Source organism: Equus asinus, chromosome 2, assembly GCF_041296235.1.
Source record: "Equus asinus isolate D_3611 breed Donkey chromosome 2, EquAss-T2T_v2, whole genome shotgun sequence".
Lineage (NCBI taxonomy): Eukaryota > Metazoa > Chordata > Mammalia > Perissodactyla > Equidae > Equus > Equus asinus.
Window position 1 is genome coordinate 58369595 of NC_091791.1, and position 20512 is coordinate 58390106.

At 50.3% G+C, this 20512-nt stretch overlaps 1 protein-coding gene across 5 annotated transcripts in view; it reads left to right on the forward strand.

The window, feature by feature from the left end:
• TSPAN15 (tetraspanin 15) overlaps nt 1-20512 on the forward strand; it is a 52884-nt gene that overhangs the window by 14220 nt on the left and 18152 nt on the right. For 3 of the 5 annotated variants that reach the window (XM_014862807.3, XM_070489239.1, XM_070489251.1), the window contains exons 2-3: nt 14100-14285; nt 15571-15645. The exons of 1 other annotated variant lie outside the window; for it this stretch is intronic. In XM_014862807.3, coding sequence (XP_014718293.1) covers nt 14100-14285; nt 15571-15645 — 261 coding nt within the window. The remainder of the gene's footprint in view (nt 1-14099; nt 14286-15570; nt 15646-20512) is intronic. One more of the 5 variants, XM_044756321.2, reaches the window with a different exon arrangement.

A 20512-nucleotide genomic window follows, 5' to 3' on the forward strand; every position in this document is an offset into this window, starting at 1 on the left:
ACGCCAAATATTCCAGGGTGCATCTCCTAAAAAAAAGAACGATCTTGGATGCAACCACAACCCCATTATGATGCCTAAGAAAATACCAAGTCCATATTAAAACTTCTCCAGTTGTCCCTAAGATGTTTCTCATTGTGCATAAAAAACAAAAAAACAAAAAAGAAAAGGATCCAGCATCACAGTTCATGCACTGCATTGGATCTCACTTAACAAAAACGTGAGGGTGAATGTTCTGGAATCCTGGGGAAGATGGTCATGTGTTACTTGCCTGCATTTGCCTGATCCACCAAGACCTACAGGGACCTTACCCTCTTGTTGCTTAGGGAAATCCAGAAAGTGGCAGGGAAAGGCTTGCTGGGTCTGGAAAGCAGTGTGGAGCTGCGGGGGCTCCTACTTGAACCCTCTCCCTGTTAGAAGGAGAGCTGGTCAGTGGCTGGAAGCCAGACACGGGGCACTCCCTGAGAGCCTACCTGTCATCACCAGCTGCACCCAGTGGGCTCTGTGCCAGGTGCTGGCGGGAGATGCTCTAAAGAGCTGCAGGACCCGGGGCCGGCTATGCTGTCTGCTTGGGGAGACCCCACGTGCCCTGGTGTTGCCGGTATAGACCCCTGTTTGCAAACCACCAGTGTGTGCCAGCCAGCTTCCGAGAAGTCAGTGTGCCCTGGGAGGTGTAGGGCGGAGCCCTTTGTTCCTGCTCTGATGCTTGGGGATGGTCGGGGTGGGGCTGGGAGAGGCCCTTTCTCTCATGTGAGATGGAGAGCCCTAACTCAGGAGTTCCTAATCAAGCTGTGATAGGGGAAATGGACTTTTTTAAAAAAAATTTTAAGCCCAGAGAAAAGTTGAAAGAAGAGTTCAAAAAACACCTGCATGCCTTTGAGTTACCAACTGTTAACATCTCATCTTAACATCTCTCTCTCCCTCGTCTCTCTCTCAATAAATACAACACTTCTTTTTTGCCAACCCAGCTGAAAGGAAGCTGCAGCCATTGTGACGTCACACTTAGGTACCCCAGCATTCAGCGTTCCACAAAGGGCATTCTCCCACACGCTGCCGTTGTCCACCTGAAGAACGTCACTGTTAAGTAAAACATCATCTGTGCAGTCCATGGCCAGATTTCCCCAGTTGTTCCCCACCTGTCCTCTGGCGGGTATTTTACCCAATCCAGGACGCACGGGGGGCTCACACATTGTTCTGGCTGTGATGTTTCTTTAATCTCCCCCGTTCTAGACTGTCCTCGCTGCTTTGGCTCCTTTGGAGCCTCCAGGCCGGTTGATCTGCAGAACATCAGCATTCTGGACTTCCTTCACAGTCTCCTCGTCACTGGGTTCAGGCCGCACGTTTCCTGCATGAGCGCTGTGGCGGGAGGTACAGGATACCATGTTAGGAGGCGTGTGGTGTCCAGCTACCCACTGCTGGCCCTGCCGAGCTTGACCACCAGCCCTCTCCGTTGTAACACACATTTCCTCATGATAACAAATGTGTAAGCTTTGGGGTGATGCTTGGGGCTGTATAGATATTCTGTTTTGAAGGCAAATCTGAGCGTGACTCCCGTGCTTAAATTATTTCAGTGATTTCCCTATTCCGACTTCAAAACGCATCGAGTCTGTCCACTTCTTGCCATCTTCACATGCCCGCCCAGGTCCAGGCCACTGTCACCTCACATCTGGGTTACTGCAGTAGAGTCTTGACTGCTCTCCCTTCGCGCCTCCATCCCCCAGTCTGTTCTCAGCACAGCAGGCAGAGTAACATTTGAAAATCAAGGTTCAGATTGCTCCTCTGCACACTTGTAATGCCTCTCACCCAGTCAGAGCAAAAGCCAGAGTCCTCTCCATACCTTGAAAGGCTCCAGCTGGCCTGCCCTCTCGCCTCGTCTCCTGTACTGCCCCCCTGCCATGCTGTGGCAGTGCTTCCTTGAACACATGGGCACATTCCAAGGTCTTGGTAGGTGCTTGGACATTTGTCCATATTGTCTACCACGTGGATGGTGGAGAGCCCTCCCCTACTTCAAGTCTTGGCTGGAATGTCTCTTTCCTGGCTATGCTATTTAAAATGACAGCCTCCTCCCCCAGCCTCCCTGGCCTCCCTTCCTGTGTTTTTCTCCACAGCACTCATAACCATGACATACTATGTGTTTTTCTTGTTTGTTTCTCCCCAACTAGAATGTGAGCTCCACCAAAGCTGGGATGTGGATGTTTGGTTCACTGCTACAGCTGTGCTCCCTCCACCCCCCGCCCCTTCCTGAAACAGCTGCTCTCAAAGCGGCTCCAGGGATCCTTGTGGGGGACCCTTTCAAGGCGTCTGAAGTCAAAGCCATTTTCATAATAATACTAAGATGGCATCTGCCTCTCCCATTCTCGTCTCCGGAGCACACAGGGGAGTATTTCAGGGCACGTGATGGTCATGTGGCTACAGACAGATTGAGGAGCAGCTGTGGGGATCCAGCTGTCTTCTCATCAGGTGGACATTGACATTTGCAAAAATGTAAAGCCCATGCCACTGTTTTCACTCAATTTGGTATTTTTTGGAAAATTTTTTATTAAATCTATTGTTATTTCCAAACAAGTTAAATATTTTAAATATGTCTGTTTCAATTTCTCAAATAGTAAATAATCGATAGATATAAACCATAAAAACAAAAGCTCCAGGGTCCTCAAAAGTTTTTAAGAGTGAAAAGGAGTCCAGGGACCAAAAACTTTGAGAACCATCGGCTTACACAACCTCTCAGTAAGGAGATGTTGAATGAAGGAATTTTTTGGTTTAACCTGCGAGACCTGGCTTTGGTGGTCTGGCTTCTGCCAGGTTCCCTGGCCTCCTGCCCACCCCCATCCGCCTGTCCTTGGCTCCAGCTGTGCTGACCTGCTGTTCCCCTGGTACTTTCACGGGCATCTGCGACTTCCTGTCCCCTTCCAGAATTCTTCCTTGTCCACTACACGCTAATGCTAATAATGGACTTAGTTCAAACATCACCTCCTCTGGGGAACCTTCCTCCATCTCACCGGTCTTGCCCATGATTTAGTGTCTCCTCCTCTCTGGTCTGTCTGCACCCTCCATCGCCTCTACCCCAGTGTTCCCCAACTCGGCTGCGTTTGTTGGTATGCAAGTGTGTCTCACCAGACTGAGCTCCTTGAGCGCAGGAACTAGGCCTTATCTTTCTAGTCCCAATGCTGGCACATAATAGGTGCTTAATAAATGTATGTTGAATCAGTGAGTGCTGCTTGGGAATTGAGAGTAGGGACTCCCCTGCCTCTGAATGATCCTTGGACCAAAGTTCCTCTAAAGGGGAAATGGCTTCTGGCATCTGATTTGAGTCTTGAAAGTCAGCGTCACAACAGTGCTGCGTCTCTCCTGGGGAAGGAGAAGTCGCGTGCTGGGGGCCAGGAACTTTCGCACGGCGTCTTGCATTGGGGGCACTGTGGTTCATTAGGCCTCCGAACCCACTTGGGCCCTGACTACTTCCCACGTGGCTTCTGTGGGGGGAGTGTGGTCTGGGAGCTAAGCCAGCAAACTTCCCGTGAATTTCTGGGACTAACACGTTTGCGTAGTATATGCAGACTGTGAAGTTGTTGAGGTCAAAGATGGTATGTGTTTTGTTGGGTCCTGCGTACAGTAAATACCTGGAATTATCTGTTTAATGGGTATAGTTAATACTGTAAATGGCAGTACCAGTGAGAGCTTCCCATTGTTGATTTCATAGGTGATCTGAAGTAGAGAGAGATCTCTATAGCTAGGGTAATCCAGGAAAGCTTCCCAGGGGAGGAGGGCCTTGAGCAGAGTTTGCGGATGGGCATTAGCCCTTTTGGGTTTCATTATTTCCAAAAAACAGTTGGTCTCCTTCCCACGGCTGCTATGGGAGGCAGTGCTGGAGGCGTGTGCCTTGATCGAGGCTGGGTGGGAAGGGCATCTCTGTGGCTCCTGGGGCCTTTCTCATGTAGAAGTGTGACATTCCTGGCCTAGGTCAGAAAGCAGAGGCAGACCGCAGAGGGGGACTAAGGAGAGGGGACGGGCCACCCACTGTCTGCTGGTGGCCAGGGTTCTAGGAGGGGCTGTCTGGACAGGAGTTTCCATGGACTCCTGGAGCAGTGAAGGGACCCTGGGGGTTGGCCATGACAACCCCTTCCCTTTTGGGGTAGAGACTTGCCCACGGTCGCATGGGAGCTAGTGCCAGAGCTGGGACTACAGTCCAGGGCTCCCATGCCCCCGCAGTGCTCCTTCCAATGTAGGGCGCTGCCTCCTTCTGCCTTTGCCCTCTTTGGGGTCATGAGCCCTTGGAGTGGGGGCACTTTTTCTTCCCTAAGGCCCTCCACATGCCAGGCACTGACACTTGTGGTCTGATTTCTTCTCCACCTTCCAACCTAGTTCAGGGGCAGAGGGTTAGTTCAGATATGGGATTTTGTGCAAAGGGGGGAAGAATGAACCAAGGGCCACGTATATATAAGAAGCAATCTGATTCAGTTTTTCTTAGATATAAAACTACATCTAACTTAAAAACTAGAAACATGAAACACTTAGCACTTTCATTGCCAAAATCATGTAGAAATAGTGCTTAACTTATGTGTGCCCAATGCTGCCAGGTGTCCCCTAGGAAATGCTAGTCCTGGCTGTGGGGCCTTGCTGCTCTCTGCACTGCTGCTGGAATTTCCTTCACTTCTTCCTTCTTCCAGCCACCTCCCCCAACCCCCTCCCCCCTGTTCCTCCCCACACACTGTCTGCTCCCCCTCTGCTGGCTCCCTTGCAGGTGGCTCCCTCCTTTATTGTGGCTTCTCCTCTCAGCAGCCCAAAGGTCAGGGAGAGATCACAGGGATCCCCTCCTCCCCGCTGACCCCATCCCTGAAATTCCTCTTGCCCTCACTTTGGGTCCTGCGGGGATAACTCCCACGCTGTCTCTGGGAAAGGCCCCAGGCCAATGGAAGAAGGGAAGATGCCTGGCCCAGTTCCTAGGGACACATGTGTGCTCTGAAAGGCTGGGACTTGAACTGGAGGCCATTGTCTAGGACAAAGCCACCTTGTTGCCTCTGTGAGCCTGTGTCTCCTTTTAAAGCATCTGAGAGCAGGGGAGAGCTGGGCCATCTTACCCACTCCTGTTGGTGGCTCGCAGCTGTGAGTGGTGGAGCCTTGGCCCGCTGAGTGCTGCGGGCTGCAGGGCAAGGTGCTCCTGGGCCAGAGGAAGAAGGCAGAGGGTGACCAGCAATGGTTGGCACAGGGTGTATGTGCTCCTGAGTGGTTACCCCAGCAGAAAGCACCCCCTACTACCACCCTGCATAGCTCTTCATCCTTAGGGTCCCCAAGTCCATTTCCTAGAATCTCAGTCTCCATTCCCCATTCCTAGCCTCTCAGCTAGAGCTCCAACCCGAGGCCTAGGACACTGCCTGCAGTGGCCTGTGCTGGAGGACTTCCTGTCCCCACTACCAGGGCCACCAAGTCCAGGGAGCATTCCTGAGAACACTGGCTTTTGTTCTGAGTCGCCTCTGGCTAATGAGTCAGCCTGGCCTGGGGGCTGGCTGGGAGCCTACCTAGGGCTGAGATCTGGGAAGATAATCACTCAGATGCCATGGGAACACAGCTTTGGGAGGCAGGTTCTGACTCTTGGTTCAGACACAGGGAAGGTAGGGAGATAGGGGTGGGGGGGAGGGGTGGATGGAGAGAGAGACAGAGGCAGAGAGAGGGAGAGGGCCAGAGACGGAGGGGAGAAGCAAACCAGGACAGGAGTGTGTTGGGTGGAGGTGATTTGCTCTTGGCTCTTCTTCCTCTCTTGGCTGTTTCCATGGTTTTCAGACTAACCACGAGTCACTCTTATCCTTAAGCCTTGGAAGGCTATTCTGGAATGGGATCACCAGCGTTTCTTCTTTGGGTTTATAGGCATCTGAAGCTATATCATTTCTCAGATTCATTCCTCCAACAGAGGTATTCGGGCCAGTTCCTGTGCTCATGGAAGGTCCAGTGGTATGAAGTCAAACTCCTGTGCACCCTTCAAGGCTCAGCTCCAATGGACTGTCTCTGATTTCCCAGGAGGAAGTAGTTGCTCTGCCTCATATCTCAGAATGTCCTGCTCAGTTATTTTTGTAGCACTTCCCTCCTGTCTGCCCCCAAACTCTTCCTCAGGAGAGTCCCAGCTGGGTCGGCTCTTCCTCCAGTGCTTCACATGTGTGTGATGGTTCTTGATTAGAAATTCCACTCTGCCCTGGCTGGCTTAAATAGCTGGGGCTTGCAAACCTCCCAGCTTAGCTCTTTCAGAGCCTGGAATGTGCTGCGTGTATATGGGAGTCTTTTAAATCAGGTTTCCGTAACCATTGGTGACGGCAGGGGTAGCAAAACAGACTGGTGTGCCCACTTAACTTGCCAGAGAGGTTTGTTTTCCACCCCTGGACCTGGCTGGAGAGTCTGCTCAGGCAGGCCTGGGAAATACTTCCCAAAGCCTTTCCCCAGCTCTGCCCTGACAGCCTTGGAAAAGGTTGAGGGAGGTAGGGAGCACTGTTATTAGAAAAGTCATAATAAAGAAGATGTAGATAAAGAAGGGATAGACTATGCTTATGGGCAGGAAGATTTGATAAAGATGTCAATTCTCCCCAAAGGGATCTGTAGATTCAATGCGGTTCTGGTCAAACCTCAGTAGGTTTGTTCCTGAAACTTGATAAGATGATTCTAAAATGGATATGGAAGAGTCAAGGTCTGAGAATATCCAGACACTTCTGAAGAAGACAGGAACGAGGGCCTTGACCTACCAGATGCCGGGATGTGTTATAGGTGCCGGCCTGGTGGTGCAGTAGTTAAGTTCACGTTCCGCTTCAGCGGCCTGGGGTCTGCCAGTTCGGATCCTGGGTAACCTGTGCACCACTTGTCAAGCCATGCTGTGGTAGGTGTCCCACATATAAAATAGAGGAAGATGGGCACGGATGTTAGCTCAGGGCCTGTCTTCCTCAGCAAAAAGAGGAGGATTGGCAGCAGTTAGCTCAGGGCTAATCTTCCTCAAAAAAAAAAAAAAAAAAAAGATGTGTTATAAAGCTATAGTCACTGCAATAGGGAGGGTTATTTAGGGATAGACAGATTGACTGTTGGAAGAGACAGGGAGCCAGAAACAGACCTAGGCATATGTGGAATCTGAGTGCATGACAGCAGGGTCACAAAGATCAGTGGGGACAGAAAGACTGGTCAATAAATTATGTCTATTACAGACAAAAGCAGGCTGTGTCAGAGAATGTCATGGATCAAGGATTGCAATTAACTAAGTTCTCTGCGCTCAATGTCCAGTTTTTTGGAAAGAAATAAGTCCAGGGTCAAGGCAGAGTGGACTGCAAAGTACCAGTGACAAAGACCAGGGACTGGCTGCTTGCTGGCAGTAGGAGGCAGCTGCTGCTGCTTTCCCAGGGGCTGGCTTTGATTTGGGGTTGGGGGGAGCCTGGTTCCTCAAGCACAGGCTCCCTTGAGTTAGGTTTGGGGCCAGGTCAGGGGCCCCGAGGTCCAGGGCCTCAGAGCTTAGGATGCTGCCCAGTGGTCCTGGAGGTGGGTCTTGTGCTCTCCGGGGGAGACAGAATGGGCCCTATATCAGGGGTTGGGGCACTGCCAAGGCCTTCTGGATCTGGTCTGCCCCACTTTCCTTAGGGGCAGGAGGGGTGGGACAACAGAAACTGGGCTTTCATGGGGCAAGTGGGAGAAGAGAGTGTTTTCTGCTGAATGAAGTTGGTGAATATTAGTTGACCTTCTCTAGCTAGTGGCCGGATGATCAGGGCACGTGATTTTTTGATAAGAATGGTCTGTACCTTCAGAGAGGAGCAATGCCAGAGTGGACAGGAACAGCATCCAATGAGAGATGCTCTAGAGCTGTGCTGTCCAATACAGTGGCCACTAGCTGCATTTGGTCAAGCTTAAATTTAAAATGAAATAAAGTTGGGGGCCCGGCCTGGTGACATAGTGATTAAGTTCATGCACTCCACTTTGGGGGCCTGGGGTTCATGGGTGTGGATCCTGGGTGCAGACCTACACACCGCTCATCAAGCCATGCTGTGGTGGCATCCTGCACAGAAGAACTAGAGGGACTTACAATAGGATATACAACTATGTGCTGGGGCTTTGGGGAGGATGAAAAAAAAAGAGGAAGATTGGCAATAGATGTTAGCTCAGGGCCAATCTTCCTCACCAGAAAAAAAGTTTACCTTAAAAAAAAATTCTGTTTCTCAGGCACACAAGCCACATTTAAGAGCTTGCTAGCCACACGTGGTATTGGATGTTAGCATCGTCACGGAACTTCTGCTGGCAGCCCTGCTCTGCCATCGGCACCTTTGTATTTTTCAAAAACATTTCAGACCAGTTCTCTCCCATGTCTTTGCAAAAGACCTGTCTGGAAGACTTACTGGCAGGCCAGACAGACGGGTTTTTGGTCATGAATCCTGACTCTTCCTCTTATATGTTCCGTGTCCCTCAGTCTCTGAGCCTGGTCTGTACAGCATGGCCGGTCGTTTGTGGGATGTGAGGGGGTGAAGGGTGAGGGAGCTGGCGCCGGGGCAGCACTTTGCAGATGCAGGTGCAGCATGATTACTCTGTCAATGGCAGCAGGCTTTACCATTTTACAGTGAGAAATGAGGCCCAGAGGGGAGAAGTGACAAGGCCGGGGGCATGGATCTGGTAAGTGGAGTCCCAATATACTAGCTGGCGTCTCTAGTCTCACCCCTACTGCTCCTTCCCGCCCTGTACAGGAGACAGGCTTGCACAGAGCGTGACTGTCTGCAGGCCGGGCTCGGCCGGGGCCAGGCGGGGTGGGCCTGGGGCAGAAGGGCTGATGGATGCAGAGTCCAGGGTTTCTCAGCTGGATGCAGGGGCCATGCGCCCCATCTTATTTAAAATCTCTCTCAGGCCTTGGACTTGAGCTATTTCCCACATCCCTTCAAGCTAGAAGCTCAGAAAAGTGCTTTGTTTGGGCCCTACAGAAAGCCCTGGAGGCCCGGGGGCCCCATGAGATAGTTCTAGAATGGAGCAGTTCGCGGGGCCTTCCAGGAAACGCTGGCTCCTCCAGGAAGCCCATCCTGATTCTCTGACATTCGCATTCTCTCCCTTACTCCTGTTTGAATTCCCAGAGCCCTCTGCGCCTCTCCGTGGGAGGAGTTACAGCTTGCTTCCCGTAGACCAGGCGTGCTTCACCTTTTTTGTGCCAGGAACATTTCTGTTAGAGGTTAACAGAAGGTGTGACCTTTTTCTCCATCTCCAGTTCAAAGACCCCCTGAATTCCATCCGTAGGACTGTAGGGGTCATTTCTAGCCTCTCTTAATCTCCCCTCCCCCAGTCTTACACTGTAGCTAGTCTTGTGACCCCTTGTGACCCCAGGGCCTGGAGCACAATAGGTGCCTGGTATGTGCCTTTGCAAGTGACAATGGGCCTTGGGGGTCCCTTCAGAGTGCAGACTTGCCCCAGCTGGGGGTGAGCCAGTGGGACCGGTGACCAGATGCTTCCTGAGGGAGGAGACGCAGGGGCTGGAAGGCCTCACGAGGCCTCCTGCTTCCCCGCAGCTGCTTGGAGCCAGGCCTCTCCCCGCACAGGGGGAAGCTGGGTCCCGCTGCAGGCTCGCAGGGCACTGGCAGGCCCCTTTCACGCCGGGCCACAGGGCTCCTGTGCAGCCTGGTGAAGAGGCTGCATGGCTTGCAAAGCCTGGAGCTTTGGTTCTCGTCTGTGAGCTGCCAGCAGCAGGGTTTTTCTCTCTTTGGCCCCAAATGGGCATGGCCGTGTGCCCCCCGCCCCTAGTCATGTTTAGCCGAAGCTGTCCTGATTGACAAATGGGCCATTTGCTCCCTCACTGGAGCTGGAGTGGCTGGCCGCCTGGCGAAGGGCTATAATTAGCAAGAGGAGCGGATGGGATTGCACGCTGGCATTGATGGTTAATTTCGTACTCAGATGGAAACATAAACTGATGTCATCAGAGATGTAAACATCATTTGGAAATCTTGAAGTTCCTGGGAAGGGTCATGCCGGCCTCTCCCCATGCCTATTGCTGCGCGAGCACTTGGATGGAAAGCCCAGATCCGCCTGTGCTCTGTGCTGTCTTGGGAGCCGCTTTGGGGGTTGCCTGCCAGGCTGCTGGGAGCCTGGGGTGGCAGCACATCTGGCTGGGCCAGGAGAAGCGAGCCTGTGACAGCTCGGAACACGGTGGCGGGGGGCCGGGGGGCTCGGGTTTGTATTTGCCACTGTAGCGTTTCCTACGGCTTTAGTGGTCTGGAAATGTCGCAAAGCTGACTAACAAGGAAAATGCAATAGTTTGCCATGGGAGGGAGATCAGACCAAAGGAAGTGTTGTTTTTTGCCAGCAAGGCTGTTCTGGAGTGGGTCCCTGGGGCTCTGGGGAGCTTGTAAAAATAGAAGAAGCCACTGATTGCCTTTAGGGGGAGGGCTGGGGTCAGTGCTGCTCGGAATTGGGGCCAATGACAGCTCTGGTGTTTTGGAGATGGTTTCCAAAGCAGGGTACCTTAATCCAGAAGCACAGCCTCAGGCGGGAATGAGGGAGGGGGAGGCTGGGGCTATGGGAAGATGTCAGGGCCCGTGGCCATCCTGCCTGAGAAGAACGTTTGTTGTTTCTTTTTTTTTTTTTTTTACAAGACACACAGAACTCTCAAAAGGATATGGAATCAATTCTGAAAATATTAGGATGTTATCTTGTTGGTTCAGTGACAGCATGAGAATCACATTTTTCGTTAAGATAGAAGATAACCCCCACATGTCGCCCTCAAATACAAGGATCCTTGCCTATTTAACCAAACCCCACCCCCACCCCCTGACCGGGGTTCTGAAGACTTCGCCTGTGTGTGGGATGGTTCTTTAATCGTAGTCCTCAGTTTGGGTGGAGGGATCTCTGGGCTCTGTGTCTGGTTCGTGTTCGGGTTGAGTGAGCAGTTCTTTATAAGCGCAATAATTCAGAACGGGAATTTGGCTTTTCAAGCTGCCTGCCTTAGTTCTCGGAGGAGCCGCGGGGCTTGGGCCGGCCTTGAACAATGATTTCACCAAGTTCTGGGTTTGGGAGGTGGGCTGCCAGATAGCGTCTGGTTAATCTTTCTCTGCCAAAGGTAGATTTTATGTCCTGTGCTCAGTATGTTCCTGTAGGGCTGTGTGTGTGTGTGTCCTGCCTTATAAATTTTCAGCTTTACCCAAGTGGGTAATTTTGATGACATCATTTCACTCATGGTTTTCCCGACATGGCCAACTAGTTAATAAGTGGCTCCTGGCGGAGTTTCTCAGAGCCTTCAGCATGCTCTGGCCCCGGTACTGACTGGAAAGGCATTCCTTTTGGGCGGGGCGGGGAGGTGGGTCTCAGTAATGCCGGATTCTCTTTTCAGACCAAGGGCATGGCACTCAGCGGTGAAATACAGCCGAGCGCTGGGCCCCAGGGAGATGGCTCCCTGGTAATCCTCTGTTATGCAGTGTTTCCAAGTCAGCTCGGTCTGACTTTGCGTATCCCCACCACTTGTCAGCGCTCAGGGGAAACGGGCACTTCCCTTTGCGCAGGCAGTCTCCGTGCTCTTTAGGAGGAAGTCAAGGCGATCTCCTTTGAGGGCACGTTGTAGCCAATTTAAGGCCAGGGTGGACCCGTGAGTAACTGGAGTGGTGGCCCCCTCGGTGTTTCGGATGTTGATTCGAGGGTAGCTATGCTCATGGCATATCTCGTTAACGTCTTGTCTGCGTTATCCCTCACTTCCTTTACTCCCACCTTGGCTGACAGCGCCAGCCTTCCGGTTACTCTCCCACACTGCCTTCTGCTCGGCGGAGAAATCCAGTGTATCCAATGATTTGTCCCTGCCCTGGGGAGTGTGTGGCCCGGAAAGTCAGAATCTTTGGATGGTGTCGGGCTCAAACCCGAGGGGGAGGGGTCTGTTGGGAAGCTCAGCTGCATCCACTCCACAGACTGTAAACGCCAATTGTACTTCCTAAATGTCAGGACTGTTCTGGGTGCTGGGGACACCTGAAACAGTTGAAAAATCCCTCCTGGCATGGAGTTTATATTCTTGTGGGGAAGATAAACAATTAAAAAAATTAAAAAAGGTAGCATGTTAAATACCAGTAAGTGCAAAGGAGAAAAATAAAACAGGAAAATGGATTGGGGGTTTCAGGGGGAGGAACTTTCTACTTTTAAATAAGATGGCCCGAAAGGCCTTGCTGAGCGGGTGACAGGAAAGCAAAGACAGGAAGGAGGTGAAGGTGTGAGCCATGTGGATGTCAGGAGGAAGAGCATTCCAGGCAGTGGGAACAGCCTTGCAAAGGCCCTGGGGTGACACACTTAGTGTGTTCGACCAGCAGTAAGGAGCCCTGTGCAGCTAAAGAAGAGTAAGGAAGGGGAGGGAGGGATGGGTGAGGACAGACCAGTCCTGTGGGCCTCAGGCTGTGATTAGGGTTGTGGCTTTCACTCTCGGTGCACAGAGAACCAGCCTGCTCTGATCAGGTTTTACCTGGTCACTCTGGTGTGGAGAATGGGCTGAAGGCGGCCAGTTAGGACACTATTGTGGGATCCCAGGGTGATGTGGCAGTATAGCCCCAGACTCACCTGAGGGTTAGGGGTGGTTTCAGCTGATAAAGCTTCCCGAAGATTTAGTATGAGAGTTTTCAGGCTGAGAGAAAAAAGGGGTTCTCCAAGAGCATTGTCACCTGCTTTTTCTTCTATTTTCTTTTTCCTTTTTCTCCCCAAAGCCCCCCAGTACATAGTTGTATATTATTCGTTGTGGGTCCTTCTAGTTGTGGCATGTGGGATGCCGCCTCAGTGTGGTTTGATGAGCAGTGCCATGTCTGCGCCCAGGATTTGAACCAACGAAACACTGGGCCGCCTGGAGTGTGCGAACTTAACCACTTGCCCATGGGGCCAGCCCCTAAATTTCTTTTCTTTTTTTTTTTTTTTTTGAGGAAGATTAGCCCTGAGCTGACTACTGCCAGTCCTCCTCTTTTTGCTGAGGAAGACTGGTCCTGAGCTAACATCCGTGCCCATCTTCCTCTACTTTATACGTGGGACGCCTACCACAGCATGGTGTGCCAAGTGGTGCCATGTCCGCACCTGAGATCCGAACCGGTGAACCCCAGGCCACTGAGAAGCGGAACGTGCGCACTTAACTGCTGTGCCACTGGGCCGGCCCTCGCCTGCTTTTTCTGATGGGATGTTAGAGTGGGCATCTTTCCATTGTTAGGAAAGTTGAGGATGAAGAGTTTGGCTTACACATCCCCTCAAAATTCTTCCTCTTCCAACCTTCGCCTTCCCAGTGGTCCTAAAGAGAAATTCTGTGTTTGTGGTGCTGTGTGAGACGCCTGTCTCTCTGAGCAGTCTGAAGTGTCCTTTTGGGACCTGCCTGTATCACACGCATCACAGTGGCCCGTGCTTCCAGGGGTGTGGTGTTCCCACTTTTCTTACCTCACTCAAGCCTTGCAGAAACCTGTGGCATGGGCAGGGCCGAAACGAGGGGCTTCATACTCATTTTTCAGATGAGAACACAGACTCGTGTGGTTGGATGCCTGTCCAAGGCCCAGGGCTAGCGAGTGGCAGAGCTGGGACTCGAACCCAGGTTCTCCGACCCTCTAACCAGTGCCATTTCCCCTGACCCGCCAGAACTTTCCTCTAAGGCAGCACTTCTAAATAGGGTCTATATTAGCCTGCTCGGGCTGCGTAACAAAGCACCCCGGACCAGGTGGCTTAAACAACACACACGGATTGTATTCTCTCACGGTGCTGGGGGCTGGAAGTTCAAGATTCAGATGTTGGCAGGTTGGGTTCTTCTGAGGCCTCTCTCTTTGGTTTGTAGTTTCTCCCTGTGTCTTCAGGTGCTCTTCCCTGTGTGTGTCTGTGTCCTAATCTCTTCCTATAAGGACGACAGCTGTATTGGATTAAGGCCCACCCATGTGACCTCATTTTAACTTCATCACCTCTTTAAAGACTGTCTCCAAATATAGTCACATTCTGAAGTACTGGGGGTTAGGACTTCAGCATATGAATTTTGTGAAATACAATTTAGCGCATAACAGGTTCCCTCATATGGGGTCATCTGGGGTGAGCCCCCCCAGTGGCAGGCACCATAGCCCCCAGACGAACTCTTGTGGGAAAATCAAGTGACTCCCAGTCCTTCTCTCTCACTGTCTGCTTTCTTGCTGCAGCTGATTGGGGCCCTGGTCCTATCAGTGGGGATCTACGCAGAGGTCGAGCGGCAGAAATACAAAACCCTCGAAAGTGCCTTTCTGGCCCCAGCCATCATCCTCATCCTCCTGGGGGTCATCATGTTCATCGTCTCTTTCATTGGTGTGCTGGCTTCCCTCCGTGACAACCTGTGCCTTCTCCAGTCGGTGAGTGGCCCCATGCACCCCTCAGCCAGTGGGTGGGGAGTCCTTGGAGTCCCCAGGAGGGCCGCTGGGCCCTCAGACAGCCCAGTGTTTTCAGTCCTTGCCTCAAACCAGCTCTTCTAAAGGGTTTCCTGGACCAGCCTATCTGTCCACGTTGGCCCAAGAGTGCCCAGGCCACCTCTACTTCTGCATGTAAAGGCTGATTGGAATACTATTCTTGTTTACTTAAATGCCGTGTTGGTCTGGACTCTCAGTTGGAAGTGGGAGAAACCATACTCAAATGAGAGCAAGGAAAACCAAAGAAAGTTGGTTTTGGTGAGCCATTAGCTCAAGTAACTAGCAACCCTCCACTGGTCCTGGGGTTTCAATGGTGCCCTTGAGCTCTCTCTGTCTCTTGCCACCTCCCAGCTGGATGCCTGGAATTGTCCTCGACAACTCAGGCTCCGTTTGTGATGGTTGTCAGTAGCTTCAGACCAATGGAGTCCTTATAGCTCATGGTCCCAGGGAATCTTTCCTGGTAGCTCTGGCTGAAGTCCTGGGATTCTGATGGGTCTGCTTGGCCAAGTGTCTACCCTGGGGTCAGGGGGTAGGGTCAGCCTCATCTGCCCCCCTTACTGTAGGATGAGGGATGGCTCCCCATAGCTGGGGGTACTGAGTAGGCAGATCCATTCACTCTGCACCCACATAAAGTTTGACCTCATTATCTCCCCTCACATGGGAAGTCCCCAAAAGCCCCGGTAAGCAGGGTCTTAGTGCTGCCTGAGGCTGGAAGTTGCTGGCATCAGTTTGGACGACAATGCCTGTTCTGCGATGAAGGGCAGGGGTGGCGGGTGCATATCCTCTAAGCCTCAGACATCCCCTCACCCACTCTGGGGGTCTGAAAGCCACTTCTGAGGGGCTCTGTGGGCAGAGCTGGAAATGCTGCCCCAACCTGCCTGTCAAGCCAGGCCTGTCCCCTCTGGGTCAGCCGGAGCGAGGGCAGCTCTCCTCGTGGGGGTGGTGGGGGGCAGGGGGTGTGTTTTTCTACCTAGACCCCACTGAGGACCCCTGCGACAAACCTCGATAACAGTCTGGCTGAGACGGCTGACTCACTCTTCCTGACCACTGGCTCCAGAAACGGCCTTTCCTGGGGAATGCCTGTGCACATCCTGTGTCCTCACGGGAGGAAGGGGCGAAGGGCGCAGGAGCCGATGAGAGCTCTGACAGCGATATTCTCCTTCCTGCACTTGACCTTGGGGCAGATGACGCTCCCCTGCCCCTGGTCAAATTTCTGGATTTTGTTTTGCAGTTTATGTACATCCTTGGGATTTGCCTCATAATTGAGCTTATTGGTGGCGTGGTGGCCTTGATCTTCCGGAACCAGGTGGGCCTGTGACGCATTTATCAGCCATGTGTAGGTTGAGCACCCACTGTGTGTGCCGGGGGCTGTAAACTGGGGGCATGCAGAGAGCTGGGTGGATAATTCCATGTGGAGCATCCATTCTGCTGGGGAGACGGGTACGGAACAAGTAAACCAGAGAACAAGAAAACACAGCAGGGTGACGGGGAGTGCCTGGGCTGGAGGCAGGGAGGGCAGTCAGGAGAGAATGAAAAGGAGCCTACCAGGTGAGGCCCAGGGGCCAGAGAGGGCCAGGCAGAGGGAACCACGGAAGCAGACAGGGGCTTGGCAGGTTTGTGGACACGTGTGGCGGCCACTTGGCTTAAGCGAGTGAGTGATAGGGGACAGAAGGAGCAGCTGGAAGGGCTGGCCAGGGCAGATCACGGAGGACCCTAGGCCGTGATGCAGGAGCTTGGACTTTTTCTAAAGGTGGTAGGAAGCCTTTGGAGGGTTTTATGTGGGGAAGTGATGTGACCTGATTTCCATTTTACTGGCTGCTGAGTGAAAGATGGACAGTAGATTCAGGGGAGGATGTGGGCAGACCAGCAGGGAGGCTGTGGTGGCCCTCCAGGGAAGAGGGGATGATGGCCTGGACCGAGGGGGAGGCCTTGCGCCTGGCAGAAATGGCGGGATTTGGTGGATGTTTGGAGGCAGCGCCGATAGGACTCTGTTGTGCTGGCTGTAGGGGTGAGGGCAAGAGCGAGCCTGAGGGGCACATGCCTGGGGTCTTGGTTCTGGAAGGCTGTGCAGAATCAGCGCCACTCTGAGCCGGGCAGGGTCTCAGGGCTCCTGGTCTCCAGCTCCTTCCACTGTTGGCTTTGTGTGCCTCATACTGGCTTGCGGCCTCGGGCCAGTCACTTTGCTCTCGGAGCCTCAGGTTCCTTGGGGGAGCACGACTCCTGGCTCGTGGAGTTTGGGGTGAGGATTTGATGAGAGGATGCACGTGAAGAACCTGGATTCATTCTGGCCCCTGGTGGACCCTCATTACATATTAGCTCCTCCACTCCGAAGCCTGGAGAAGGGAAAGGACGTGCCCAAGGTCCCACAAGAAGCTGGTGGCCGAACAGGCTGACTTCCCACCCGGGGCTCCATCATTCCTCCCGTCATCTTCTTCCTCTGTCTTCGTCTCCACCGCCCTCCCCACCAGGCGGCTTGGCTCCAGGTGCTCCTGGGCATCGCTCTTGGGCGCGTGCCTCAGGGCTGTGGCCAAATTGTCCTTCTTGTCAGAAGTTGAGCCCAAGGCAGCAGTCGCTATCCCAGACACTGGATTGTACAGAGCCTCAAACAACCCCTTGTCTGTCACCTGCCAAACTCTTCATGTACAGCTGGTATTCTGGCTCAGGTGGGTGCAGCGAATACACCTGTTCTGCCTGGGCTTCCTGAGGTGGGCCTTAGCCACAGGTGTGTCTACACCCGTGGAATCCAACGGTCTTCTTCCTGTTTTATGAGCCTCAGGAGAGGGGAGGGGAGATTCCCATCATCTCAAGTCCCATTCAGGCACAGAGAGGTTAGGAAGCCCTCCCAAGCATACACAGCAAGACAGAGGCAACTCAGTCATTTCCCCCCTGCCCCAGCTTTATTGAAGTATAATTGATAAAATTGTAATATATTTAAACTGTACACTGTGATATTTGATGTATGTATACATTGTGAGATGATTACCACAATCAAGTTAATTAACACATCCATCACCTCACAGTTAACTTTTTTTCTAAGACCACTTAAGATCTACTCTCTTAGCAAATGTCAAGTATACAATACAGTATTATTAACTGTGGTCACCATGCTGCACATTAGAGCCTCAGACCTTATTCATCTTATAGCTGAAGTCTGTACCCTTTGACCAGCCTCTCCCTGTCTCCCCACTCCCTGCCCTGCCAAACACTTTTCTACTGTCTGGTTCTATGGCTTCCACTTTTTTTTTTTAGGTTCCACATATAAGTGATACTATTCAATATTTGTGTTTCTCTGCCTGGCTTATTTCACTCAAAATAATGTCCTCCAGGTTCGTCTATGTTTTAACAAATAGCAGGATTTCCTTCTTTTTTATGGCTGAATATCGTTCCATTTTGTGTGTATGTGTGTGTATCCATGTATCTGTCGACAGATGCTTCAGTCGTTTGCATATTTTGGCTGTTGTGAATAACGCTGCAATGAACTTGGGAGTTCTCTTCATGGCAGATAGCTCTTTCAGATAGTGTTTTCATTTCCTCTGGATATATACCCAGAAGTGGCATTGCTGGATCATATGGTAGTTCTATTTTTAGTTTTCTAGGAACCTTGGTACTATTTTCCATAATGGTTGTACCAATTTACATTCCCATCCACAGTGCACAGAAAGTTCCCTCTTCTTCTCAGCAGCACTTGTTACCTCTGGTCTTTTTGATAGTAGACAGTTTGACACATGTGAGATGATATCTCACTGTGGTTTTGATTTGCATTTCCCTGATGATGTTGAGCATCTTTTCATGTACCTGTTGGCCATTTGTATGCCTTCTTTGCAAAAATATCTATTTAGGTCCTCTGCCCATTTTTAAATCAGATTATTTGGTTTTTGCTCTTGAGTTGTATGAGTTCTTTGTATATTTTGGATATTAACCCCTTATCAGATATATAATTTGCAAATATTTTCTCCCATTCTGTAGGTTGCCTTTTTTTTTTTAAAAATGATTTTATTTTTATTTTTCCTGTTTCTCCCCAAAACCCCCCGGTACGTAGTTGTGTATTTTTAGTTGTGGGTCCTTCCAGTTGTGGCATGTGGGATGCCACCTCAGCATGGCTTGATGAGTGGTGCCATGTCCGCACCCAGGATTCAAACCGGGGAAACCCTGGGCCGCCGAAGTGGAGCGTGCGAACTTATGTAGGTGGCCTTTTCATTTTTTGATTGTATCCTTTGCTGTGCAGAAACCTTTTAGTTTGGTGTAGTCCCATTTGTTTATTTTTGCTTTTGGTGTCAGATCCAAAAGATCATTGCCAAGACCAATGTTGAAGAGATTTTCCTCTGTTTTCTACGAGGAGTTTTACAATTTCAGGTCTAACGTTGAAGTCTTTCTTCTGCATGTGGATATTTAATTTTCCCAGCACCATTTATTGAAGTGGCTATTCCCCATTGTGTATTCTTGATGCCTTTGCTGAAAATTAGTTGACCATTTATGTGTTGGTTTATTTCTAGGTTCTTTATCTTGTTCCCTTGATCTACATGTCTGTTTTTATGCCAGTACCATACAATTCTGATAGCCATAGCTTTGTAATAAAGCTTGAAATCAGGAAATGTGGTGCCTCCAGCTTTGCTCTTCTTGCTCAAGATTACTTTAGCTATTTGGAGGCTGTTGTGCTTCCGTATGAATTTTATGATTTTTTTTCTATTTCCATGAAAAATGTCGCTAGAATTTTGAGAGGTATTTCACTGAATCTGTAGGTTGCTTTGGGTAGTACGGACATTTTAATAATGTAAATTCTTCCAATCTGTGAACAGGGATATCTTTCCATTTACTTGTGTCATCTTCAATTTCTTTCATCAATGTTTTATAGTTTTCAGTATACAGCTCTTTCATTTCCTTGGTTAAATTTTTCTCCAAGTATTTTGTTCTTTTTGATGCTATTGTAAATGGGATTGTTTTCTTAATTTCTTTTTTGGGTAGTTCATTGTTAGTGTGTAGAAACACAACTGGTTTTTGTATGTTGTTTTTTGTATGCTGCATCTTTACTGAATTCATTTATAAGCGCTAACAGTTTTTGCTGGAGTCTTTAGGATTTTCTTTATGTTAAGATCACGTCATCTGCAAACAGACAATTTAACTTCTTCCCTTCTGACTTGGATGCCTTTCCTTTCTTTTTCTTGCCTAATTTTCTTGCCCTGGCAAGGACTTCCAGTACTGTGTTGAATAGAAGTGGTGAGAGTGGGCATTCTTGTCTCTTCCTGATCCTAAAGGGAAAGCTCTCAGCTTCTCACTGCTGAGTATGTTTTTGGCTGTGGCCTTGTCATGTGTGGCCTTTATTATGTTGAAGTCCATCCCTTCTATACCTAATGTGTTAAGAGTTTTTATCAGCAAAGGATGTTGAATTTTGTCAAATGCTTTTCCTGGGTCTACTGAGATGATCATATGTGTTTGCTTTGTTTTGTTTTTATGAGGAAGATTGGTCCTGAGCTAACATTTCTTGCCAATCTTCCTCTTTTTGCTTGAGGAAGACTCAGCTAACATCTGTGGTAATCTTCCTCTACTTTAGGTGGGATGCCGCCGCAGCATGGATTGACACGTGGTGCTGGGTCCACTCCTGGGATCTGAACCTGCAAACCCCAGGCCACTGAAGCAGAGAGTACAAACTTAACCACTACGCCACTGGGCTGGCCCCATGATTTTCACCCTTCATTTTGTTAATGTGACCTGTCATATTGACTGATTTGTGTATGTTGATCCATCTTTGCACCCCAGGGATAAATCCCACTTGATCATGGTTTGTGATCCTTTTAACATGCTGTTGAATTCGGTTTGCTAATATTTTGTTGAAGGTTTTTGCATCTGTGTTCATCAGGGATATTAGCCAGGGATATTTGTTTTCTTTTCTTGTAGTGTCCTTGCTGGCTTTGGTATCAGAGTAATGAGTTTGGAAGTGTTCCCTCTTCTTCAATTTTTTGGAAGAATTTAAGGCTTGGTATTAATTCTTCTCTAAATGTTTGGTAGAATTCATCAGTGAAGCGATCTGGCCCTAGACTTTTCTTTATTGGTAGCCTTTTGATTACTGATTCAATCTCCTTACTCATTTTTGGTCTGTTCAGATTTTCTATTTCTTCATGATTCAGTCTTGGTAAGTTGTATGTTTCTAGGAATTTATCCATTTATTCTAGGTTATC